The sequence below is a fragment of the Didymosphaeria variabile genome, assembly GCF_027946475.1.
Source record: "Didymosphaeria variabile strain IMI 356815 chromosome Unknown scaffold_9, whole genome shotgun sequence".
NCBI lineage: Eukaryota > Fungi > Ascomycota > Dothideomycetes > Pleosporales > Didymosphaeriaceae > Didymosphaeria > Didymosphaeria variabile.
Genome location: NW_026611628.1, coordinates 1,705,875 through 1,730,033, shown reverse-complemented (window position 1 = coordinate 1,730,033; position 24,159 = coordinate 1,705,875). Strand labels below are relative to the sequence as shown.

General features: G+C 54.0%; 12 protein-coding genes across 12 annotated transcripts; 5 read left to right on the top strand and 7 right to left on the bottom strand.

The window, feature by feature from the left end:
- Window positions 1–356: 356 nt before the first annotated feature.
- Window positions 357–1,279, top strand: PFA4 (Palmitoyltransferase; the record flags this gene model as incomplete). Its single annotated transcript, XM_056220630.1, has 2 exons — window positions 357–662; window positions 728–1,279. 2 exons carry the CDS (start codon window positions 357–359, stop codon window positions 1,277–1,279), a joined length of 858 nt encoding a protein of 285 aa, XP_056065933.1.
- Window positions 1,280–2,121: 842 nt separating this feature from the next.
- N0V89_011903 (uncharacterized protein) lies at window positions 2,122–2,794 on the bottom strand (the record flags this gene model as incomplete). The annotated part of the gene is made up of 3 exons (XM_056220629.1): window positions 2,122–2,316; window positions 2,400–2,527; window positions 2,581–2,794. 3 exons carry the CDS (start codon window positions 2,792–2,794, stop codon window positions 2,122–2,124), a joined length of 537 nt encoding a protein of 178 aa, XP_056065932.1.
- A 2,450-nt stretch (window positions 2,795–5,244) lies between these two features.
- GIM4 (Cochaperone prefoldin complex subunit) lies at window positions 5,245–5,961 on the bottom strand (the record flags this gene model as incomplete). Its single annotated transcript, XM_056220628.1, has 4 exons — window positions 5,245–5,286; window positions 5,411–5,603; window positions 5,775–5,865; window positions 5,928–5,961. The coding sequence occupies 4 exons, from the start codon at window positions 5,959–5,961 to the stop codon at window positions 5,245–5,247; spliced, it is 360 nt and encodes a 119-aa protein (XP_056065931.1).
- A 228-nt stretch (window positions 5,962–6,189) lies between these two features.
- On the top strand, window positions 6,190–6,484 carry N0V89_011901 (uncharacterized protein; the record flags this gene model as incomplete). Its single annotated transcript, XM_056220627.1, has 2 exons — window positions 6,190–6,226; window positions 6,276–6,484. The coding sequence occupies 2 exons, from the start codon at window positions 6,190–6,192 to the stop codon at window positions 6,482–6,484; spliced, it is 246 nt and encodes an 81-aa protein (XP_056065930.1).
- A 195-nt stretch (window positions 6,485–6,679) lies between these two features.
- Window positions 6,680–8,041, bottom strand: N0V89_011900 (uncharacterized protein; the record flags this gene model as incomplete). The annotated part of the gene is made up of 2 exons (XM_056220626.1): window positions 6,680–7,860; window positions 7,936–8,041. The coding sequence occupies 2 exons, from the start codon at window positions 8,039–8,041 to the stop codon at window positions 6,680–6,682; spliced, it is 1,287 nt and encodes a 428-aa protein (XP_056065929.1).
- A 291-nt stretch (window positions 8,042–8,332) lies between these two features.
- On the top strand, window positions 8,333–8,700 carry N0V89_011899 (uncharacterized protein; the record flags this gene model as incomplete). The annotated part of the gene is made up of 3 exons (XM_056220625.1): window positions 8,333–8,362; window positions 8,413–8,592; window positions 8,647–8,700. 3 exons carry the CDS (start codon window positions 8,333–8,335, stop codon window positions 8,698–8,700), a joined length of 264 nt encoding a protein of 87 aa, XP_056065928.1.
- A 745-nt stretch (window positions 8,701–9,445) lies between these two features.
- On the bottom strand, window positions 9,446–10,649 carry N0V89_011898 (uncharacterized protein; the record flags this gene model as incomplete). The annotated part of the gene is made up of 3 exons (XM_056220624.1): window positions 9,446–10,157; window positions 10,206–10,402; window positions 10,452–10,649. The coding sequence occupies 3 exons, from the start codon at window positions 10,647–10,649 to the stop codon at window positions 9,446–9,448; spliced, it is 1,107 nt and encodes a 368-aa protein (XP_056065927.1).
- Window positions 10,650–12,084: 1,435 nt separating this feature from the next.
- Window positions 12,085–14,385, top strand: N0V89_011897 (uncharacterized protein; the record flags this gene model as incomplete). The annotated part of the gene is made up of 2 exons (XM_056220623.1): window positions 12,085–12,257; window positions 12,309–14,385. The coding sequence occupies 2 exons, from the start codon at window positions 12,085–12,087 to the stop codon at window positions 14,383–14,385; spliced, it is 2,250 nt and encodes a 749-aa protein (XP_056065926.1).
- Window positions 14,386–15,063: 678 nt separating this feature from the next.
- N0V89_011896 (uncharacterized protein) lies at window positions 15,064–16,609 on the bottom strand (the record flags this gene model as incomplete). The annotated part of the gene is made up of 2 exons (XM_056220622.1): window positions 15,064–16,278; window positions 16,376–16,609. 2 exons carry the CDS (start codon window positions 16,607–16,609, stop codon window positions 15,064–15,066), a joined length of 1,449 nt encoding a protein of 482 aa, XP_056065925.1.
- Window positions 16,610–20,174: 3,565 nt separating this feature from the next.
- On the top strand, window positions 20,175–21,369 carry N0V89_011895 (uncharacterized protein; the record flags this gene model as incomplete). The annotated part of the gene is made up of 2 exons (XM_056220621.1): window positions 20,175–20,231; window positions 20,548–21,369. The coding sequence occupies 2 exons, from the start codon at window positions 20,175–20,177 to the stop codon at window positions 21,367–21,369; spliced, it is 879 nt and encodes a 292-aa protein (XP_056065924.1).
- Window positions 21,370–21,502: 133 nt separating this feature from the next.
- N0V89_011894 (uncharacterized protein) lies at window positions 21,503–22,568 on the bottom strand (the record flags this gene model as incomplete). The annotated part of the gene is made up of 3 exons (XM_056220620.1): window positions 21,503–22,294; window positions 22,342–22,439; window positions 22,490–22,568. The coding sequence occupies 3 exons, from the start codon at window positions 22,566–22,568 to the stop codon at window positions 21,503–21,505; spliced, it is 969 nt and encodes a 322-aa protein (XP_056065923.1).
- Window positions 22,569–23,247: 679 nt separating this feature from the next.
- On the bottom strand, window positions 23,248–23,978 carry N0V89_011893 (uncharacterized protein; the record flags this gene model as incomplete). The annotated part of the gene is made up of 2 exons (XM_056220619.1): window positions 23,248–23,888; window positions 23,936–23,978. 2 exons carry the CDS (start codon window positions 23,976–23,978, stop codon window positions 23,248–23,250), a joined length of 684 nt encoding a protein of 227 aa, XP_056065922.1.
- Between the last annotated feature and the right edge of the window lie 181 nt (window positions 23,979–24,159).

Genomic DNA, 24,159 nt, shown 5'->3' with positions numbered 1-24,159 from the left:
ATAGAGAAAGGCGAAGAGATGGAGTGAAGAGGACGAAATGGTGCCGAAAATGCGACGCTGCAAAGCCGCCGAGGGCTCATCATTGTAAGGAGTGCAAAAGGTATCTTGTTCTGCTTCTTCGAAAGACAGCATTCAATGTTTTAATCGGTTATCAAACGCGCAATTCCACGAGCATTGGCTGACAACACCCCAGATGTGTCCCGAAAATGGACCACCATTGCCCCTGGACCGCCAACTGCGTCTCCCACACCACCTTTCCCCACTTTCTCCGCTTCTTATTCTACACTTCTGCCGGACTCTCATGGCTAGAATACCTCCTCTGGATACGCATCTCCTACCTCTGGGAAAACCGCAACATGCCCGCCTACCTTGGTCCCAACCCCTTTCTAGTAGCACATCTCTTCGCCACGACCGTAATCAACTCCATCACCCTCTTCGCTCTTGGTGTTTTGTTCATAAGAAACATTTGGTGTCTCGTCGTCAACACAACAACGATCGAGGGTTGGGAAATAGAGCGCCACAAAACCCTCTTACGACGCGCTCGGCACTTCGGAGGCGTCCTGCAGAGTCCGGACGGAAGCAAAGTGCCCATCAGGAGACAGGAGTTCCCGTACGACATCGGCATATGGGAGAACATCAAGCAGGGTATGGGATCCGGAAATGTAGGTATCCACCCTCCTTCCTGTCCTGACTACTGCTTCCCATCCTCAAGACTAACACCGCCCAGCCCCTTTCCTGGTTCAACCCTCTCGCCTCAAGCCCATCCGTCGCCACAGGCCTGAATTTCTCCACCAACGGCTTCGAAGACTCCTCCGTCTCCTGGCCTCCGCCAGACCCGGACCGCTCCTACCGTCGCCCACCCCCCTCAGCTGACACCTCAGGTTTCACATACGTCGAGTCCACGCTCTCACCTCAAGACTCGCTCGCCGCCTTCCGCGAGCGCCAACTCGCCGACGCCGTACGCCGCCGTAAGCCATTCGTTCAGCGCGTAGAAGCGCAGCTTGCTCGAGACAGAGACGGGGACGGCCTCGGAGACGCGTACGGCGATGGTTTGAGCGAGGGCGAGATGAGTGACTCAGACGATGTGCAAGGGGGAGGCAAGCCAGGGGACGCAGACGGCGAGGGCGAGGAAGCGTGGCGCAATTCCGAGGGCGAGAGACTAAAGGACTTTGGCGTGGACGAGGACGTCGAATTCTACGATGAGCAGGAGGACGACGACGTACCCTTGGGCGAGCTGCTGGCGCGCAAGAGGGCCGCTTTGGGAACGGCGAATCCATGAAAGGTGGGGGAAGTCAGAAGTGCAGTCAAGAAAGAGCATTTAGAGGGACGAGGTTTCGCCCGATTTGTATATTCGATATCTACACATAGATCTGCATGACTTGGCGCGTAGCCGCGCTCGGCGATGTACATGTTACACATCAACAGCAAGCAGTCAGGTGGTACGTCGCCACCACCAACCGTGTCACCCAGTCGGAAACTTCTGCCCGGTGCGGACCAATCAGCCCAAATCCACGCACCAATCATTCCAAGTCCACGGATCAAGCATGACATGGCCGCGTGTTTGGACGGGAAGATGCAGGTACATCGGGCTTGTACCTTGCAACAGGTACAGTGGCGCGTCCGTCATGTACATCAGGTTAGGGTACATATGTACATGTACATCCGCACGTGGGCCGCAGACTAACGTCCCAGGATCTGCAATCGTGACTAGAGTACTACTAGAATAGGCTATAATGAGTGGGTAGTGTACTACAGGGGATTGCGTGAGCAATGGAGAAGTCTATTCCAAAAATGTCAAAGAGGGATAGGTGCCTGATGTGCCATCGCCCGACCTTCCCGTGTCCAAGACAACCGTTACGTCCAACCAAAACCCCTGACAATGCTATGCCCCGATAGTTTGCCGGAAAGAAATCGCTTTCGACCTTCATACAAGATCAACCATGGAAAGCCTCCATAATCCTCGCGACCTCAAAATGAATCGTACAGTCTGATCCGCCATTGCTACTCATCGTCCACGTAACCGCCTTCTTTTCCGGTGACCAAGATGCCGTCCCAAGACGAGGTGTGAGTGCGGATTTGATATGCAGCTCTCGCTCACGTCTCTTCTCCGCGGCTCGGCGTTTAGAACTCGGCGGCGCCGTTTCCGTTGTGGACGGTGTAGCCAAAGGCGGTGTTGTCGTTGTCGGCCATCTCCGTGTCGCCGCTCAGAACGTTCGGGTGTTGGGCACTCTCTGCGCCGGGATTGCCACCTGCAGCGGACCCTGCTGCATTGAACTGGTTGGCCCCAGCAGGTTTGTTCTGATTTGCGAGGAGGGTCTCGAGCCACCAATCAATAAAGAGTTCAGAACGTGTCTTCGCCAAGTGGAGGCAAGGGGGCGAAGGAGAGTCTAGTAGCTTACCTCGCGGTACCTTGATAGATAGATCTTGAGCGCTTCCGAGTAGTTCTCGAAGCCCAAGGAGGTCATGGCGAACAATATGTCCTCGCCGTTGACCGTCTTGCGCTTCTCCTGCTGGCACTTTTCGCTGGCTGTGCACAAGGTCAGCGGGCACGCACGCGTGCTTGCTCAACGGGGGACTCACCCTCGCTCGTGATGAAGGAGATGAACTCGCTGACGCATTCCTGCATGCATTCCTTGGCTTCCTTTGCAATCTTTGCGTTCTCGGGTAGGGCCATCTTCATGATGCGGGCGACTGGAGCAAAATTGCGTATGTTAGCATCTGCAGCAGCAGAGTTTGCGGGCTTGGGCGTCGTCTGTGGCGGCGAGGAGCTGCTCTGCGGGGAAGCGGACGACATGGCGCGTCTGCAGGGCGGCCGTTTGCTGGTACACTCGAGTGGCAGGCGGTGATTCGGCGGGCAGACGAGGCAGACGCGCGATTGACGGGTATGCGGGCATCCAGCAACGCCAGACGTGGGCAAACGGTCGACGTGCAGACAACGCGCAAATCAGAGGGCAGAGGGGAGACGTGAAATAGACGCACCATTGGCGATTGGAAGCCATCGGTCCTGTTCCTTGACTTCAAACTCGTACCCGAGTCCCTGCGCTTGTGTTTCCTGAGCTTCTCTGTCCATATGCGGCTCCGAATCGTCAGGCGACTGCGGTGCTTGTTCCACGCCGTCATTCTTGGGCGGGGTGGACGACATGTTTATTCGGCCTGTTGCAGGCCCTAGCACGGCTTGCGAGAGCCTGTGTGCGCTGGCTATTCGCTGGCGTCCACGTCACTGGGAGGATGCAGCGCAGCACACTTCGTGGGTGCGACGCCTGGGGGGTTAGCGTGCATGCGGGCGGCCAGAGGCACAGGAAGGCGCGGGCAGGGAGGGAAAGGGCAGCGCAGGGCGGAGGGCAGGCGCAAGGGGCAGGTTGCAGTGGAGGAGCGGTGCGGTGCCGTGGGACGCCCGTTGAGACGGCCTCGACGACCGCGGGCGTGATTGGGCTTACACACGACGGGGCTTGCTGTTGCTGCGTCCTGGCTCTTGTCGTTCTACCGTGGCAGATGTCACTCTCCACCGTGTGCGACGTCTGGGGCGCGCCGCGGGCTGGGGCACGATGGCGGGCGGTGGGGACGGGCGGGCAGGCTATGCGCGAGTGGTCGCAGGAGCGGCCGCAGGGGGCGCGTGCTGCTGCTGGCGGTCTGTCTGCGGAGCGTGAGCGGTGGCTGCACACGATGTCGGTCGTTGCGGTTCATTCAACAGCTCACAGGAGCTTGCGCGCGACACCACAGCGGCCGGGCACGCTAGCCTGCGCGCCGGATGCGGACTCACCAGGATATGCGCCGAGCTTGGACGCGTGAGCGACGTGTGCGAGCGCAGCCAGTCGGAGTGCGCTGGCGGTCAGAAATCCGGGCGAAGAGCGAATCGAACGAGGTGAGCCGCCGTCGAAATGTGCGCAGAGCTCCACTCATAACCCGAGGAATTTAGGCTCCCCGGCCCCTTCAGCTCCCCGCTGCGGCCCGCCCGCTGCTTTCCCCTCAGACAGAGACAGCCTTGTTCTCGCGGCCGGCCCTCATTTCATCCACCCGAGACCGTTTCAACATGCTACAGCGACTGCTTCCCAAGCCATCCGCCCTCTACAGCGTGTTTGTTGGCGCTGACACGGGCGAAAATACGAGCCCCTCACGCCATGCTCGAGCGAGCCAGCCCAGCGCAGGCGGCCGTTCAAGAGGCCCGCCGATCATGCATATGCGGGTGATCGTGGTGTCAGCTCTCATTCGACTGCCCTGTGAGCTCTAGCAACGCGCTTGCTTTTTCTCCTACTGGGTCGCTTGCTTCTATTCGAACGTCGTCTGTAGCACTACAGTGAGCACAGCAGGACCGCTGTTTCTCCGAATAGCTTTTCTTTTGTTGAAACGTCCGGCTAGCGACTACGTCCCCCGCTGTGAAGGATGACGCTCGTGCCCCCGCCATCGGGCCTGCAGACCTGCCTGGCGATCCGCGGTTCGCTGTCACTGCAGCTCGGCCGCGAACGCTGCGTTGGCCGGCACGGGCGAGGCTGTATCCCGGCTCAGACCTACGTGGTCGCGCCGAAGAAAAAGTGCCTAGGATGTGTCTTCTCAACCACTTTACCGTCATCAGTTCGCGTGTACACCTCGCATCTGAGGTGGTGTTCTGCCTGGTCCACTCACCGACTGTTCCGTCTGATCCCAACGCTGCAGAGCTTATTATGATGGTATCCTATAGATGATCCATCCATGCAGACGGGTCGACGCCGCAGAAGAGGGCGTCGATCTGCTGAGCTTAAAGGCCAACTCATCGCGCAGCAGCCATTGATGAGCCGTGCCGTCTCAGCCTTGTCGAGTCCGGCGGGACGGAAACCGCGACAGTCGTCCACTGGAAACACGGTTCACGAGGATGCAGACAGATCCTTGATACAGATGACGATTTTTTCATTACTGTGCTAGTCGTGTCCCATGTCATGAACAACTCATTGCTCGATTCGCACCATTCGACCCATGTTCGAACCTGTCAGCATTCAGGGTCGAACAAATCAGCCAACGCATATTGACTTGACCCGAACCTGCGGCTGTACAATGATGCTTGGGCGTAAGATGAGGGCCTCATGCCCTAGGCGTGGGGGTGAAGGCTTGGACCAGCTATGCAGAGTGATGTCGAAGCAAGTGAGAACGCTCAAGCTGCAGACATCGTTCCGGGTCCGAGAAAATTTCTTCGGTGTCTCGTGCCCAGCCCCATGCATCATCTGTCATAGACCACGGCATGCGTACGCCGGTCTTCATGTTCCACTGCTCTCACTACTGCCCTGGCTGTTGGACGACCTGGACGTTATTCTTCTTCTGTTAGGTGACGCAGTCAGCAAAGTTCTCTAGCACAAGCTGACGTTCAACCACTCCTTGGGAGCACATCCAGCTGCATGTGTCTATGGGCAACACAGCAAGCACATGACTTGACGGAACTCACCTTCCACTTCTCCATCTCCTCCTGTTTCAACTTGTACTGCTTGACAAGCTCCTCGAGCGCCTTCTTCAACCCGTCCGAATTCGTCTTCAAGATCGGCACTACTTCCTTCACTGTCCGTTCAGTCAGGACGCCGTTAATCATGCGGAAGCATTTCCGGTCGCCCGGTAGCGGCTCTAGAGTCTCCAGTACAAGCCTGCATAGATTTAGTCTGCAGATCTATTCGGGAGGGAATATAGCGGTGAGCAGCGGGAATGGAAGGCAGTGTCAGGTTGCCTAGTGCAGAGGTGACTGGAGGAGAAGAGCGGTGTATGATGCAGGGGTAAAGTTTGAAGCTTGATGATGGAGAGGGGCATGAGAGGCATACTTGTGCTCCTCGGTCTCTTGCTCGATATCACCGATCTTTGAGGCTATTGTTTGGAGCGTGCTTTTGTAATTTTGGTATGTGGTTTGCAGGTCTGATATCACGTTAATTTTGTGCCCTTCCCAACACCAAACCATTAAAATTTCAAGCACTTACCCTGCTGCTTCTTCAACGCAGCTTGAGAAGCCATGATGTTTTCGACTTCCAAGTTTCGGCCGTGAAGATGTTGTTTCTACCGACGCTGCGGGGGAGCGCTGCGCGAAAAGGTAAGAGCGCACGGGCCGCGTTCACGAAATCTTGTGACTTCCCGATCCGACCATCTTCAACCTCAGAGCTGTTCACGCCACGCCACCGTAAACCGTCGCGCACCACCAATAGCCCCTCTTCCTCTCCTACAATCCTAGTACCACGTCTCACCATGCATCCCCATCTCCACACCGAGGAGGTCCAAAAGAGTAAGCTTAGATACACAGCTGTGGGAGCGGAGACGGCTAACGATCCCAGACTGCGCCGACGTGGTCGCCATGCTCGATGAATGCCACGCCCGCGGCTTCATGCACAAAGTTTTCGGTGGCTGCACCGACGCGAAGTACAAAGTCAACATGTGTCTTCGCGCACAGCGACTCGAGCGCACACGACAGAATCGCGAAGAGGCGAGGGAGAAGCGGGAGCATATTAAAAAGGTGTGGGCGGAGATCGATGCGAACTCATAGTTGTTGGGTGCAAGACAATAGAGAAAGAGAGGAGGATCAGCATGCATTTTCAGGAGTCCGGATTGGAGTTCACGCTCGGTTGGCGCTTTGTACACTATCGTGGAGTTGTCGGGAGTGGTGGTATACCAACGTTGTAACAACAAGCATGTACAAAGCGCGAAAGCGCGGGATATCAGTTGGTGGCATTGATACTATCTACTCTCCATCTGAAGCACTCGAACCCGTGTCCATTGGCGTGGTCCCAAGAGGTGTTGTACCCAGACTATCGAGGCCTCTCTCCGCGATCAATTTGTTCCCAGTACTCGAAGGTAGTGCTGGTAGACCCTCCTCTTGTCGAAACTTCTCAAACTTTTCCGCAGTTTCTTGTAGTTGTTGTTGAAGATACTGCTTTCGCTCGGCGACACGGACCTTGTCCTCCTTCAACTCCTCCAGCTTCCGGCGAATTAGCTCTTGTCTTTGCTGCTTTGCGTCTATGTCTGATTGTAGACTTGATAGGATATCTCCAAGATCAGGCAATGGTGTGATCCGCGGCGGCGTTCTGGCCCCGTCTTCTTCGTCCTGGTCCTTTTGTCCATATCTGCCCGAGCGAGCTTGCGCTGCAGCAAATGCTGCGTTGCGCTCTTCCTCTGAGTCGTCTGAACTATCATCTCCCAATCCACCTTCAGCATCATTGATCAATTCAGCCATTTCAGCTCGCCGTCTTCGCTGTACCTCGCGTTCTGCTTTCCGTCCCATCGCTATCTTTCCGTCCTCGACAAAATCATCGAAGCCTTCCGCGATGTCTTCGTCATCACGAACGAGGCGAGTTTCACCCCACTTGTCCTTCGGTCGCAGAGAGATCTCGTTCTTGTGTGTGCGGAACTCGTCATCGTCATCTGAAGCCCACGGTCTGTCCTCATCCTCGTCGTAGGCCTTTTCCTCTTGCGCCAATCGTCTCCGTCTGGCTTTCTTCTCCAAGATCTCCGCCTGTGTAGGAATGGCAGACGTCTCAGGTTCGAGAGATATGGGCGCCGCAGATCCGAACTTAGAAGCAATATCAAGCGCTCGCTGCTCATCTTCCTCTTCTGCTGACGGTCTGAGATCTTTCGGCTTCGAAGGGGTAGAGTTGCGCAGTTCCGCGAGGTGGTCTTTGCTATAGCTCGGCCTATCCTCGTCTGTGCTGGGCCGCGATGCCTCTTGCACGAGGGGTGATCTTGCCCTGAGTTGTGCGCTTTTCTCGAGAGCTATTCGGCTAAGATTAGACTTCTTGGGTGTGAAAACGCCGGCATCGCTTGATTCGTCGCCATCGTTCGCATCTGAATCGCCAGGGCCGAAAGAGACGCGCAAGGATGAGCGCTTCTTGCTTTTCCCGAAAGTTGGTCTTCTGACTACAGTTTCTACCCCGTGAGTTAGCACGGCTCTCCTATGAAGGTCAGAAACAGAAGCTTGCGAAAATGACGCGCAAAACGTACCTGGCTGGCTTTGCGCCTCGTTCTGCGAGCTATTCGCGCTGTCTGCAGAGCTGTCCTCGTATGCGCCAATCTTTCGCGCTACACGTCCAGAGCCTGATCGCTTCATTGTTGTGTTTGATATGGTCGAAGATGTGAGGTTGGAGTGAGAGAGTCGCGAAAAGACCCAGTGACTTCGTGCCTAGTACACGCCAAGACCTCCGAGTGTCGAATTGCGGGATAGCTTTTCGATCTGCGCAACTCGATAACTCCACCACACGGCAACGCCAATACGATACACCTCCAAACGCTCTCTTCCCTCAAGGCTCCGGTCAAATCTCAGTATCGCATTTCCTAGCACACTTGCACCGAAGCGACTGCGCGACCATACGTACACTTCACACCGCCGCCATACTCCAAGATGCCTCAAGCACAGCCTGAGCTCAAGAAGGTGAGACATGCAGTAATTATTCCTTGACGGGGTATGCTAATCCGCGGCAGTATCTGGAAAAGCGCATTCTCGTGTCGCTTAATGGCAGCCGCAAAGTCCAGGGTACCCTACGAGGTTACGATGTCTACCTAAACGTTGTGCTGGACGAAGCTTTGGAGGAGAAGAAAGATGGCAGCAAAGAGAGACTCGGTATGGTCGTCATTCGAGGAAATGCTGTCGTTCTGCTCGAGGTCCGTACAGCTGCATATCCTTTCGGCATCGCAAGATCACTAACAAAGGGTCAGGCGCTCGACCGCATCAACACAGATGACCACAGGGGTGGAGGAGGAAGACATTGAGCGAGGGACATCACAAACGAGCGCTGCGTACTATCCATGAGTTGGGGTCTATGAATGATGGGACGAGTGGAAGGCGTTTTGGGAAAAGCTTGTGGGTACGTACCCAGTTACTTCACATCGAACCTCTCTGAGACAGGTACATGTGTTGACAGAGCCAAACTACAGGCCAGCAAGAACATGATACCATTTTGCACTTTGCAATTTATGACATATTGAGATCATCGGCTATGCAGAACAGTGAGTGAATGTATCCTGCAGTGCATGTGCGAGAGGCTGTGACTTGCTCGGATGGCACATGTAAGCTTGGAGTAAATCAAGTTGAGCTCGTGTGACCTTCAAGCACCCAAGTAGCATTCAAATCTATGTCAGCGTCAGGATTTAATGGCAAGTCAATGGGCAAGATTAAGCATTTATTCACCACCTTGTTCTCCTACCAGATCTTGCTCGCAGTGATAGGAACGTAGTCGACAATGGTTAATGGTCAGACCCACCCTCAGGACATTGTGTTCTCCGAGAGGGTTTTCGCTGAGGCTATGGGGGGCGAAACTTATCCTTTCCCCGGATGATGCTTCTACAAGTCCGACGACATCCGAGGGTTTCCCAGGCGAACTCGTGTATGGAAAGTCTTTTGAAGCATGAGTGAATAATACTTCTTCGGTTGTATACATTCACAAGAGCCATAGCAGTAATCAGGCAGAGTTCTGGGGAAACCTGTGTCGCTAAACATGGACTTGTTATATTTACACTATAGCCTTGCTTTCTCGTGTGATCTCTTATAATCCTGCACCAAATCCCACGCGGCCTCAGCAAACGGCTTCATCAATAAAGCGTACTCGTGAGCCTGTGCACTACTCGCTTGACGCAGCGCATACCGCGCCGCAATGCCCTGCATGATGATCGCCGACCTGTACGTCGAAAACGCATGTCCCCAAGTCAAATCTGGTCTGGGATCCCACCCAGCAACTTCTGAGTACCACGCAACGAGCTGGTCTTCTGATGGAAGGCCTGGCGTCTTGCCAGGTAGAAATGCCTCGTTCGCGCGGCTGCCCAGTGCTTTCTTTTTATCGGCCCACAGATATGGCGCGAATACGTTGTTCAAGTCGCTCAAGGGGTGTCCTATTGTCGACATTTCCCAGTCGAGAATACCGATAACTCTAGGCTCGGTCTTGTGGAAGACTACATTGTCGATCTTGTAATCGCCATGCACAAAGCTACTTCTGTCTTTTGGTTGCGTCTTGGGGTCGCTGAAGAAAGCTACCATATCATCTTGATGCGGAATCTTTCCGACTGGTATCCCCGTCTCTTTATCCTTTGCTGCTGCTTGTGATTTCGAGATTGTGTTGAATGTAGAGATTTGACGATTGTAGAAGCCGGACGGTTTCCCATAGCTCTCGAGGCCGACGGCTTTAGGAACAACGCGGTGGAATTTGGCCAGAGTTGTAATTGCGGAGTGCCACCTGCAACCATGAGTCAATTTAAGCTTATCTACATGGAATGGGACTTACATCTTCGTGCGCTCCTCCGGTGTAACTTCAGGAATCGCTGGATCCTCAAAGATGCGACCATCGAGAAACTCCATGATGTAGAAGTCAGATCCTAGAACTTTCTCGTCCTGGCACAAGGCATAAGCTTTCGGTACAGGGACATCGGTCTTCTCTAGAGCGTGAATTATCCGGTATTCGCGGTCGACTTTATGCGCTGTCTACTATGTTCAGCCCGCGGTTGACCACAGCTCTCTTCGTTATCCATACCTTCGAAAGAAGTGTCCCCGGCGGCTTCTTCCGCATGACATACTTCTTGCCAGTTTTATCTGTCAACTGGTATGTAGGGTTGCTCTGGCCATAGCCAAACTGCTTTACATCGATCGGAACCGCGATTTCCGGGACATTGGCGGAGATATAGCGCTCGAGGGACGCGACGTCTATGGGCTGTCTGACTGCGCCAGCCATCGTGTAGATACTGTGGGGAATCCGGGGTGGAAACCTGGAGAAAGAGGCATGGCTCTTGTGTTTTGTAGACGCGGCGTAAGATGGGAGCGGCAATCGTTAGCAGATCTCCGAGCCGAGGCAATTGGCGGAGGGGTCGCTGTTGCCGACTCGGGATAGCTGCAGAAGAGCATCTCGCTTGGGAACAACTTTTGAACATACTTCGAGTCAACATACAATGATTGAGTCTCATTGGCAACATACTATGTAATCGCTTGAAATGCCTGCTCTTAGAACAATGCCATGGTTTCAGATGGTCGCATCGACCTTGTCGACTGCCCATACGACCATGTCACTTATGACACTGCCTCTAACTCTAGGGAACCTAGCCTTCAGCGAAACGCTGGAACTTACTCTGTTTCCACGTGATAACGTGTCTCAGCCTTCGAAAAGCATACACGTACAGACTCGTATAGACTTTACTGGACTTACCTAGTTTGTCGGCTTCAACAATGCCAATTTATAAAGATACTTATGGTGTAGCATGCTACCGTAGTATTGCCCAGCTACAAAACCGTTCGCTGAGAAAATTGGCTACCCCTGAAGGTATGTGTCTCATACCCATCTTCCAACGCCGTTCACTGAGATATCTACCTATTCCATCCGATCCTGCTGATTAGAACGCGTTACCCTATGAGACAGCAAGATCACCTCCGAGACTTTGGCAACTCCGCTATGTCACTTACCTAGTATGTTCACTTGTGTCAATTGTATGTCTCACAAAATCGAGTGGTAGCCCCGCGCAACAGTAGATTTCTAGTGTTGCCGTAGCACGAAACTGCAAGTGTCCGTCTTGACACCGGGCCCACACACACTATGGGAACTAAGGTCGCACCTGCATGTGCTAAAGTATGCTGCAAGATCTTTCTTCCCATGCGAGATCACTCATCACATCCATTCCAGCGTAAGAAACAATATCTGTAATGCGAGGAGGACAGCCCGGAGATTGCTGTTGTAAGCGGCACTAGATCAAAGGGCGCAAGATGAGTCTCGTAGACCGATTCACAGGCTGACATGGAATTTTGTACGACTCCACGGCGGCGTGCAATTGATATGGCGATTCAAACTTTGTCCTCGCATGGCGCACGACTGGTCTCCTTTGGGGTGGTGGATGATTTTCATTGGCGTGGGGCGGGCCCATGCGACCGCGTTGTGGCTTAACAACCGTCTCTTCTCTTATGACCCTAGTCAACAATAACATTACACTCCCGGGCGGGCTACACCCAGGATGTCCTTACAAACGCCCGGGACGCCGCGACGGCTTGGTCCGCCGCGTCCCTCTCACACGCTCGCAAGCGTCGCTTCTTCACCTAATTTATCGCTTGCGCAGTCTACAGCAGTCGCCAGGAAGGCGAGTCTGAACGCTCTCGTTGGCAAACCCACCACCCCCACCAGCAAAATGGGCGGCGACGGCCGCGAACTCGAAATTGGCGACCTCGTGGACGTGCCTGGGTCTATGACCGGTGTTGTCAAGTTCGTCGGCAGCGTGCGCGGCAAGCCTGGTGTTTTCGCCGGTGTTGAACTTAGCAGACAGTATGCTTCGCGCGGGAAGAACGACGGCGACGTGGATGGGTACGTGAATTAATGTTCGATAACAGCACACGAGTATTGACTGGCGCATAGTACGAGCTATTTTAACACCTCCATCCCCGGCTCTGGGATATTCTTACCAGTTCACCGAGCAAAGAAGCGATCACCTTCCGGCTCCGACCTGCCCCCAACCCCTACGACCCCTTCGTACGGTAGCAAGTTCAGCGCCTCCTCTCGCGAAAGACCAAACTTCAGCGCATCGACACGCGCAAGACAAGACTTCAGCGCCTCCACTCGCGAGAGACCAGACCATAGCCCTGATACGCCCTCGATACCCAAATTCTCTCAGTCCCTCGGTCCTGGTGCCCGGGCATCGAGCCCACAGTTCAAACAACCAGGCAGACCCTCCCTACCGCGACCCGAGTCCCCTTTTCGCAAGCAGCCCAATCTTGCGCCCACACCTAGTAGAGCTGGCTCGATCACACCATCGGGTTTCTCCAAGAGTATCGGCGCTCCCAGGTTCAATAGCCCTGGACCTAAGACTTCGGCCTTCCAGAAGCCGCGGACACCAGGTCCACCTCGGCCATATTCGCGCAATAATTCGCGTCTGGGTCATCACGATACCATTGACGAAGATGCAGAGACTACACCAACAGCCAACAGAGTCAGCAATAATTCAATGGCAAGCTCTACTCGCCGAAGACCTGGCTCGAGTCAGTCCGATGAGGAGGTGACGCGTCTGAGCAAACTCCTCGAGGAACGTGACAAGCAACTCAAAGAGCAAGCTGCATCGCTTGCGGAGATGGAGTCTAGTCTGGCAGAAATCCAAAGCATGCTACCAGAGGACGGTATGAGTTTCGGGTCATCCTCCCACAGGAACAGTGGCGACGAATCGAACGATGTGGCACAGTTACGGTCGCTGCTTCGCGAGAAGAACGAGAAGATCGCTATGCTTACGGCTGAGTTCGACGCACACCGAGCGGACTTCCGAAGTACTATCGATACTCTTGAGCTGGCTAGCACGGAGACTGAACGTGTATACGAACGGAAAGTGGAAGAGTTGCAGGAAGAACTGCGGGAGCTACATTCGAGAGGCGAAGATGTTGCAACTGTAGCCATGCAGTTGAAACAGCTTGAAGAACTTGTGCAAGAGCTCGAGGAAGGTCTAGAGGATGCTAGGAGAGGCGAAGCTGAAGCTCGTGGCGAAGTTGAGTTCCTCCGCGGTGAAGTCGAGCGCGGCCGGTCCGAACTGCGTCGAGAGCGGGAGAAGGCTGCAGCAGCCTTGAAGGGCGCAAAAGCGATCGAGGATGGTCCTGCGAGCCCTGGCGCGCGTGATCTGGAGCAGCGAGACGATGAAATCCGCGGTTTGAAAGCTATCATTCATTCATTAAGCTCTGGTCCTGCCGAGGAGCACGGCCGTTCACCATTATCACGTCATGGATCCTCCGTGAACCCTGAAGAGCTTCATACTGCAAATGCAAGAGTGGAGGCAGTAGAGCGAGAGAAAGAGGAGCTTCGTGGGCTTGTCGAGCGCAAAGCATTCAGGGAGGAGGAGCTTGAGCGGGAGATTGAGCGACTGAAAGAGCAACTCAATGCCAATGCCCAACGCGAGAGTTTCATTAGCAATGGCGTCTCGGAGCATACCGCCAAGGAAGAAAAGCGGTCCTCCGGACGCGATTCGAAAGGGACTGTAGTGAGCTGGAGAGGTTCTCCTCAAGCCACCCGCCGCGACGCTCCACCGCTACCACTCGTACCCATGACTGAATCCGCTGATGGCCTCTCCTCCGGCGATGGCGACAACATGTGGTGTGGCTTCTGCGAAGGCGGCGGTCACGACATCCTCAACTGTCCATCTATGGGCGGGGCAGAAATCTCAAAGGCACCAAGCGGTGCTCGCAACGGCAAAGATGCGGTCATCGAGGGCCTACGAAACCTTTCTGTATCTTCCAACGGGCTACGTCCCTCAGCAGTAACTCCAACAAAAGCGCCGGGCAATGCTCCAACTGGTGAGCTACCTCCGCCGCCACCGCCGGCATTTAGCCCCAGCTCTCCGAGCGCAGGCCTCGTCCCTCCCAAGGGCGAATCAGCACCTGACCCAGATAAGTGGTGTGCTCTTTGCGAAAACGAGGGCCACGATGTTACGGCCTGTCCTAATGAAGATGCGTTTTAGGGGGCGCTCTTTGGGGGCTGTAGCCCATGTCGTCATTCTTTTGCAAGATATCCATGATCATTTCGAGCTAGGTTCTTTAGGATACGACCCGGTATATACGCTTAATACCATTGCTATTTTCCATCGTTGAAGTCGTTATTTGTTCCCGATCTCGAAATTCTGAGGCGCCACTGATCCAGAGCACGGGCTACACGAAAGCTCATAGACAAATTAACACGAGTTGATTGAAGTAATTTCATGTTAATTCGTACTCTTGCTCTCAGGCCTTTGGTGAAAAGGCTACGATAAGCAGGGTAACAACAATACACAATAGCTAACAGTACTCGTATCCAGGACTCAATCCAGCCAAGAGAAACGACTATCGCCCAACAAACAGCATATACTCGAAGGATATCAAAACTTCGCGACGAGAACGCATATATAGCATCAAACCGTCATGTGTACGTGAATAAAAGAAAGCGAAACTCAAGCAAAAACGCCAGCAACATGCATCGCAAAAGCACACCTGGGCCATCCCAGCTCTTGGGGCGGTCCCAGCCCAATCGACCAAACGGCCTACCCATCAAACGATTCGTATAAAGAAGCATACCCAAACGCCGATTCCATGCTTGTATATCCGAACTTGAGATCAACGGAAGAGATTAAAGAGGAAGAAAGAGATAGGAGTATACAACCCTACTAGGTTCTATACGCGTCGAAGTCAAAGTCGTCACTACTCTGTTGCTGTGCCTGCGCCGCATACATCAACTGCGCGTTGTACAGCGATGCGGCAGACGCTTCGTTCAAGTTCATGTCCACGCCGTTGTACGCCGCGAAGTCGACGTACGGGCTGGGTTCTATCGACGCGATGGAAACGTCGGTCTGCAGCGGGGGGTACGCGAGCTCCATGTCGTACGCGGCGTCGGCGTCGTGCTCGGGCGCGCTGTCTGACGAGCTCGCCGGCGATGCAGATGCGTGGCTGTCCTTGCGACTCTTCATCTTGTTCTCGACCTCCATCTCGCGGATCCAGTGCTGCTTGAGGTAGTCCATGGGCGGGTCGTCGCCGCCGCCGATACCGCCGCGCTTCTCGTCGTTCTTGCCCTTCCGGCCGCGCTTACGCGGGTGGAAATGGGCACGGCGCAGATGCGCAGCGGCGTTGTAGTAGGCGCCGTAGACCTTCTTGTTGCGGCAGTGCTTGCAGCCGCTGAGGAAGTTCTTGTCGAAGGCGGGCGCCACGCAGATGTAGCCCTTGCGGACGGCGGTGTGAGCGCGCGCAACGTGGCGGTCGAGCTCGTGCGTGCCGCGGAAGCCCTCGGGGCGCTCGCTGCAGTGGGGGCACAGGATCTTGGGATGTTGGGGACGTACATACGGCGCTTTGCTGATGACGCCGACGTGTCGCGAGGTGCCGTCTTCAGACTCGATCCGCATCATTTGAGCATTGGGTGATGCAGACCTCGTCTGGGGAGCGCTGGGAACGGCCTTGGGCGCGATCCTGCAGCTGCCGGCTTGCGCGATGATTTCGCGCTCGCGGCGAACATGGCGGTTGTGAGTGCGAGGCGCAGAAGCGTAGCTGGCGTCGCTCTCATTCGCCGACATTGATGATTCTGAAGCCGACCTCCGCATATCCTCCACCAGGCACGGCTCACTCTCTTGACGTTGTGCAGCAAGTGCATGAACACTTGCAGAAGAAACATTTGCAACAGGCGAAAGAAACGAAGTTTCACTGGGCAGGCCAGTGAAACCGGTAGAAGCAGATAGGAAAGGAAGATTATCAGCGTGACCGCTGATATTCTTCTGTACAAGATTGACATCGGATGGAAAAGAAATAGTCCCATCTTCAGAGAGGATGGGGTACATTTGAGAATCTGAGCGCAACATTGGAACGTCACCAACGAAATGAGGATTGAAGCTGCTCTGACGGCTCATTGAGTCACTTGATAGAGTAACCGGCGTCATGAGAGCAGTTGATGGTGTACTAGGCGATGTAGAAACGTCTAATGACGGCATCCACTGGTTGTTCGGTGTTAGTTGCAGTTGGGGGTGGTGATGGGGCTGGGAAAGGGGGTTGGGCATTGTCTGAAGTCTCGATGAAGTTGACATAGTCGTCTGGTGAGTATTCAGCAATGTTGTCATTGGTGAAGGTCGTCTCGTGGATGGGTTGCAGAACTTGTTGTCTCGACATTGATGCATCAGAGAATACATATGCGTTGGACTGGCCGTCGAATGATGACTGCCAGTTAGACATGTTTGAAGTGGACCGCTCGAGGCTGTTGTCGTTTGATAGGGACATGGAGTGTTCCATGGCTGGTGCAACTGGGGTGGATTGGACACGGCCCATGTTACCATAGCTGTTGACCTGGGTCGTGTTAAAGAGGGTAGCGGACACCAAAGTATAAGACTTCATACGAGTAGTTGCGTCATGTTGGCAGCTGAACTGGACATTGAGCGCGGGACATGTTGTGCTTGTGATTGCAGTCGAGGGCTGCTAGGCAGCTGGGCGACATGCTGTAGCCATAGTTGCTGGCGCTCCTGCTCTGGGAGATGAGAGTACTCATTACAAAACATTTGTTTGATGTGCTCGATACTACTCGAGAAGGCCGTAGCCATGGTGTGCAATGTGGGTGGGTGTCGGGAAGGCGAGGCGTCGAAGCAAACTGATGTTGGCGATGATCAGTGACACTGGACTGTCTGTGCGAAACTCTCTGGACTGTGATGGGCGTTGATGGCAGCGATAGACGCGAATAGATGGGTTCAGAATGACAAGGCGATCGTAAGTGAGGAGTAAGTGTGGAGGATGGGCAGGACGGGGGCTTTTAGAACGATAGACGAGAGCGACCCGCAATCGATGCGCTGGCTCGTGTCGGAGAGGACGTCTGACGAGCGCCCCGGAAAGCGGGACTATCGAAGTGTGCACGGCCAAGGAAAGCCAGGCCGAACAGGGCAACCCAGCTGCGATCCCTCGTGCGGCGTCAGGGGGTTGATTGGAGTCGTGTCTGCCACCGCGTCGCAGATTCGTCGCCTCGCTTTGCGGCGTGGAGGGATCGTCCCTATCGCACTCTGGAGGGCGTCGTCTCCTGCGCGCCGACCATTTTGGCACCTCCTGGCATCATCGCGGCAGCGCATCCTCGTCCTCCACAAACCGCCGGCCAGTCTCGCCCAGCCATTGCCCCCACTGTGACAGGGCATACATGAAGAGCTGCGCCCACAAGGGCAACATGTTGGATGGTGGTGACCGATGCAGTCGCAACGCCCTGTCGTGAGCGCCTGGCCAACGACGCCCTCGTACAGGGGACTCCTCACCGGAAGGCAAAGCGAGCACCCGCAGCGGCTTGCTTGTCACCAAGGCCACCGCGTCATTCCACGATATGAACCCCCTGCTCTTCATTCCTCATCAGTCACTCCTTTATTGGCCATCCGACATCGCGTCAGGCCTCCCGAGATCGACCCGCACAGATCGTCACTGCTTCAACAAAAAACATGCAATTTGTCCTTTTTCGTATTCTCAGCAATTTCAATTTCCTGTTTCGAGCTATTTCAAAACCGCCCTTCGTCAACGCGCGGACGTGCTGCGTTGTCGCCTTGTCACCCAGGTGCTTCCCGGTAATTACAGCTCTCGCCATCTCAACTAGACTTTCGGCTGGAGTTAAACAGCTGTCGCAGCAGAGGTTTGCGACGACCAGCTGTTCCAGAAGATGGTGTACATCCTTCGTCGTCTCGCAATGCCTTCTGCGACCGAAATATCCCCTCCAAGGTAGTCGCTATGCTACCTGACGGCGGCGAAGCAATAGGTGGCCGAAGCATAGATGGCATAGCAGACGCACCCTTTCGTGCGCTCTTTGCGCTTGGACCTGAGCCCGAGTAACTGTTTGCCCTGTTGCGCAGCCAATACCTGTCCAAACATGCCTCTGATGCTTCTGAGCAAACTCCAAGCGCCTCAAAGTACATTGTGATCCCGTCTAGTGCCACCAGGTCAGAGAACCGGTTGGCTTGCGGTACTCTTCCATCGTCAAATCGTTCCAAGTTAGCAACTGAATTCCGTCGAGGCGTCACAGAGAACTTCTCTTCCAGTTGGATAGGTCCTGGCATGTACACCGGTATCCTTTCTCTTGGTACGGGGGTCGTGTTTCGCGGAGTACTGTCCACGACTATCGATCTCCTCCATGGAACGCACTGAGCAACGGGACTCAATGGCAACGAGAAATGCTTCGCTCTAGTTGACAGTGTCCCACTTCTCGAAGTTCCAACACTCCTAACTGAGCTTGACGGCGAAGTATCTGCCGGCGCTGTACCATCCCTCAACGGTGACGAACATCTGGGCGTTTCACTTCTCGATGACGTACCCCTCAGAGGCGTAAGGCTTCTCGCAGGGGTCGGCGGAGTCTTCGTTCTCACGCTGGCAGGCCTTCTATAATACATAATCGGCGTAAGGACTATCGATGATGCAGGCGACAAAGGCAATCCAATCGGCTCATCACAGCCCATACGGTTGACCTTGATCATTTCTACTTTCTTCAATTTCAGCCTCTCCTTCACTCTGTCCCTCTCCGAAAAGGACCGCTTCAGCTCTGGAGGGAGCTCAAACACCTTCGGTGGCGACGACATCCTCCAAACGAGAGGCTTCGACTTCAATCCCATTCTACCTCCCGAATTCCTTTTACTCTTTCTCTTACTGACGAGCGACCTCGACGCTTTTCTTTCAAGCTTCGCCAGCTCGGTTGGCGTCAGTGTGAGTGTTTTTGATGGTCTGCGTCGGTCTCTACTGCCAGACCTCGAGAAAGCCTTTGCCGTGGTCGAACTGACGGCTCGCCTCGGCAGCTCCGGCTTGAACTGCGGTTTAGCAGCAGGAAACATCTGCAATGTTCCTGAAGGTGCAGTGTTCACGTTGCGTCTCATTTTTGGTCTTTCTGTGATAGGTTTGGCAGTTATCTCGCTGCTTTGACGCTTGCACTCAGAGAACATGGTGAACGTGGATATCCCTGGAGGAGTCACCACAAACCCTGGACTTTCCGATCGCGATGTTAAGCCTGGTGTGACATCGTTGTCATTTACGGTGTCGATGACAAGTGATTGTATATCTTCAGTTATGTCCATGGCGGAAACGCGCCGGCTCACGAGTTGGCGATGTGTCCCTGATGGTACGGGGGCTACAACTTCACCCCAGATAACCATTTTGGAAGGTTTGATTTTGAGTAGGGCCTGATATTACCTTGAAGCTGGAGCGCGCGGATATTAAGCGACATGCGTTTGTCTTCCACATGGGACCATTCTGGACTACTTCAACTCCAGCCATCCGGAACAAAGGGAAGTTTCGCCATCTGCGCTGTCATGTGCTTCTTTCACAGGTTGGTCATCCAAGTACAAGATATGTCAGTCCAAATCCGTTGCGCGGCTTCAACAATCGCCGCTTTAGAAACCCACATTTCGGAACAGCATGGAGTCTTGTCATAAGGAGTCTCTGGACATGATAGTCGACCCTTTGAAGATGTCTTGAATTATGGGCTCTTCATCGCTTCCATCGTTCGTCGGACTGGAATGGCTGTGTCGCTGCATGCCTGGTCTAAAAGTGAATAGCACAGCCCTACAAAGCTCACATCACTAACGCACTACGATAGCAAAGTAAACACCCATCCAGATACGGTCAAAGACGGTCGTACGAGCCTCTACGACGCAGTAAGCATTCTGTATACCAAAGTGTACTAACTGCAATCGCATTACGGTCCAACCCGGATCCCTGTAGTAATACCATGTCTTGGCTGAATTTCCAAAATTCTGCACGATTATTACCATATCCATGTTTTACCAACATTCCCATGAAGGGCGTACGAACGTTGGAAAATGTTCCTCTGATCCACGGCCCCACAGCTCGGGTAAGCTCCAATTCCTCTGCCCCGCGAGCTACCCCTCTCTGTACTTCTCTCCAACTCAAGTCGTAATGCGCGGCTTCCGATCCTGTCGTCTGCCTAGTTCTCCGATGCCAATCAAGCTAGTGGAAATACCACTGGTAGGCGGGGTATTTGCAATGCCATACGGGCCCCGATGGTGTCGCAATTACGTAGGATCGAAGGAGCCGGATGAGACTCAAGATATATAACCATTGCGCCCCGCGATGTGCTACCTTGATAGGCACTGACACTGTGTATGGTTCGGGCTCTGACTATGACTTCGATTGATCTAATTAACCAGGCTCCGGCTGGTACTAAGCTATGGATCCTCCACGTAGGAAACCTCGAGGCCGATGAAGGCTGGTTCAAGCGCGCGGGCAACACTTCAACCGCCTCGAACAAGAACCCCGAGAAGCTGCGCCGCAAGCTGGTCATGCTGTCCATACTCATCGAGCACCCGACCGAAGGCCTCATCCTCTACGAAACCGGCGCTGGAGATAACTACCCCGAAGTCGTAGGCTCTCCCATCAACGACATCTTCGCCCGCGTAGACCATGACAAATCGATGGAACTATCCGCACAGATCGAGAAGACAGGGCACGATATCAAAGACGTGAAAGCCGTTATTATCGGCCATCTGCACCTCGACCATGCAGGCGGACTTGATCCGTTCAGAAATACCGGGATTCCGATTTACGCCCACGAACTCGAGCTGAAATATGCATTCTACGCCGTCGCTACAAAGTCCGACCTAGGCGTCTACCTTCCTCACTACCTCACCTTCGACCTGAACTGGGTGCCTTTCCATGGCTCTTTCCTCGAGATTGCTCCCGGGATTAACTTGCACCATTCGCCGGGCCACACGCCGGGATTGTCCGTCATGCAGGTCAATTTGAAGGAAAGCGGAACCTGGATATTCACTAGTGATCAGTACCATGTCAAGGAGAATTATCAGGATGATGTGCCGCAAGGCTGGCTTGCGAGAGACCATGAAAGTTGGTGTAGATCTCACCAGATGATAAAGGGATTGGCGAGGAGAACGGGGGGAAAGGTGGTGCTTGGGCATTGTTGGGATACAATTAAAGATTTGGGGTTGGAGTTTGCGCCGAAAGTTTATGAGTGAGGCGTAGTAAAGAAATGAGAGAGTAGATTTTGTAATCATAATTTGGATTTCGTATTCGTGTTACTTTCATGATCTACTGCATACATGCTATTATACGTGTTAGGCTTCTAGCCCAGCGAGAAGGTGCGACACCTTACTTGCTCTCCTTCTCACCAACGACGTTTAAGAACGCCTGGTGCACATGCTCGGTCAAATCGCCAGCCTGCAGACTCCTGCCTTTCTCCGCAAATGCCAATCTCGAGCATTCCCTCGTGATCGCTGAGCCACCGTATGCCGCCAATGCCAGCGTCTCAGCAGGCTCCATGTCACCCTCATGATCCCAGATCTTGTCGTGGTATGCCTTCCTGTACGCCAACAGCGTCGCCAAGCTACCCGTAAGCGTGTCGCCCTGTCCGCCAGAGCGCTTCAAACCGCCCTCGCCCTCAGAGACAAGCGTGTGCTTGCCGTTCGAGATATAATCCTTCGCGCCCTTTTGTATGATCGTCACGCCACCGAACGCCTTTGCCAACTTAGAGCACAGCTCCGACGGATCACCCTCGTCAACCTTCACTCCCTTCGCCTTCGCCAGCCGGCCAAATTCTACAACGTTGGGAGTGAGTATGCACTCAGTGCAGCCCTCGACTAGCTCCGGCCGCGTCTGTGCAAGGTACAAACCATCTGCGTCCAGCACAAACGGTATGCCCTGTTTCCGCGCTTCCTGAATGACCTTCGCGCACGTATCTTGCATGAGCTGATCGCGACCGAGACCGGGACCGATGACGATAACGTGCAGACGTGAAAGCATGCCGACGACCTCAGAGGAGACGCTGTCGACGGACTCGGAGGAGGAGAGATTCTTGGATTGCCGCATGTAGGGGTGAACCATGAGGTTGGGGGAGTAGGTTTTAATGACGGCGCCGGCGCCAGGTTCGCATATTACGTGGGACTAGATAAGGTTAGGCGATATAGAGAGGTTTGGAGGAGGATAAGTACCATGTCGCAACCCAGTTTCGCGGAGGCCATTGCGGAGAAGTAAGGCGCACCTGTGTAGTCTTCGCTGCCACCGATGACTGCTACACGACCCAATTGACCTAAATGAGCGTTAGAAATGCGACTTCTTGAGAACGTCAGGAGAAAGCACCTTTGTGGAAGCTTTCGAGCATAGGTGGGATCATCTTGTAGACCTTGCCTATGATCTCTTTTCTTGATGCGCTCGCCATTTTGAAGGTAGTTAAAGCTGTAGAATGTGGGATCAAAGAAATTCAATGGATTGCACCAGGCTTTGCAAGGGTTGTTGTGGAAGATTCGTGGTGGGCTTTTGCGGGTTTTGATGTAGAGCTCCCACTTCGGTGAGGTCATAACCTGGTCATATCAAAATGCGGGGACAAGCCACAACGCCACGATGTTATCGCGTGAACACAGTATTCATGAATTTTACATAGCTATTAATGTATCATGGATTTAAGTTGCTCTTATGGCTAAGTCCTTCTAATATAGTGCATCTTGTGCTAAAATAATGTCGGGCGTAAGCTCAATTTTGGACCAGTTTGGGCCTTTGATAAATAATAAATACTAGTCAGTCAACTTAGACTACACATGCGACTATCAGAATTTTGACGTGACCCCGCATGGCCGAAGAATACATTTATGGAAGAGTGTGTCTAAGAGGACATCATTTCCAAGATACTTTATATGTTACTTTTGACGTGTCAGAAAAAAGGAGCACACGTGGGTGAAGGGTGTAGAATTCAATTCAAAAGTACAATGCAAGGGTATCATGCGTCTACTAACACGGATTGCCGACCTCGGAGAAACTCCATCATAGTATGTGCAGAGCCGTCATCATCAGTCACGACTGCAGGTGGGCTCCCCTTATCAATCTGCGCGTGTAATGTCTCTCTAACCAGCTCGCCCGTCACTGGATTCAGTCACTCTCCGTGGGACTGCCAATGCTTGCCAGGACTCGAATCCAGTTCGCGGTCGCGCCTGCTCTTCGGTACTCAAGCGACCCTCTCCGTCCCTCATCCACACATCCTCCTGGCTAACCGGACGGTCACCCTCATTGATCACCATAGCCTCTCTTCTCCGCCTCCTCAAGTCCCTTTCCTCGATATCTCCATCCAACCCAAGCCTTGTCGGCCCTTCCCTCAACCACTCCCTTCTCGTTGCGCGATGCGTCTGTGGAGTAGCAGGTGTGGGTGGCGGCACCCCATACTGATGCGCCACGTAGCCGTACTCTTCGAGCAAACTGAACGCTATGTACGCAGCATGCTTGCACTCTTCGTTCCGGGAGCTCGCATCGCGGACTAGGTGTTTGTATGCGGAAGGGTGCGCAATGAAGCGGTCAAGTAAGATCTTGGTGGCTGCCTTGCGTATCTCTACATTTTCGCACGTCGCTAGGGTCGCAAGTGACGAGGATTTGATAGCGTCTTCGGTGCGGTTTGGTGGGATTGGGGGAGGCGATTTGTGGACTTCTGTGAGAGCAACGATGCGGCGGAGGCCGTGGGCTACGCCTTTGACTGCGAAGAAGGTGAAGACGCCTGGTGATGATCAGTTGTATCTGGTTAGTCGGGTGAAGTCGAATTACCTAAGCCCAGCCAGAGCCAGCGATCTTCTATGTGATGCGCCATGTCCCGTAGGCACTCATCATTGTATGGGTGTTGTTGGCTCGCGCATCGATTTGCGACGCGATGATGTCGGCGCCCGTCGGTGTTCGGCGGGCGGGCACCACTTAAATTCTAAAACGGAAGGCGGTGTATGCACGCCAAGATTTCGACCGTGAAATTTACGCGGAAAGCAGATCTCAAAGTT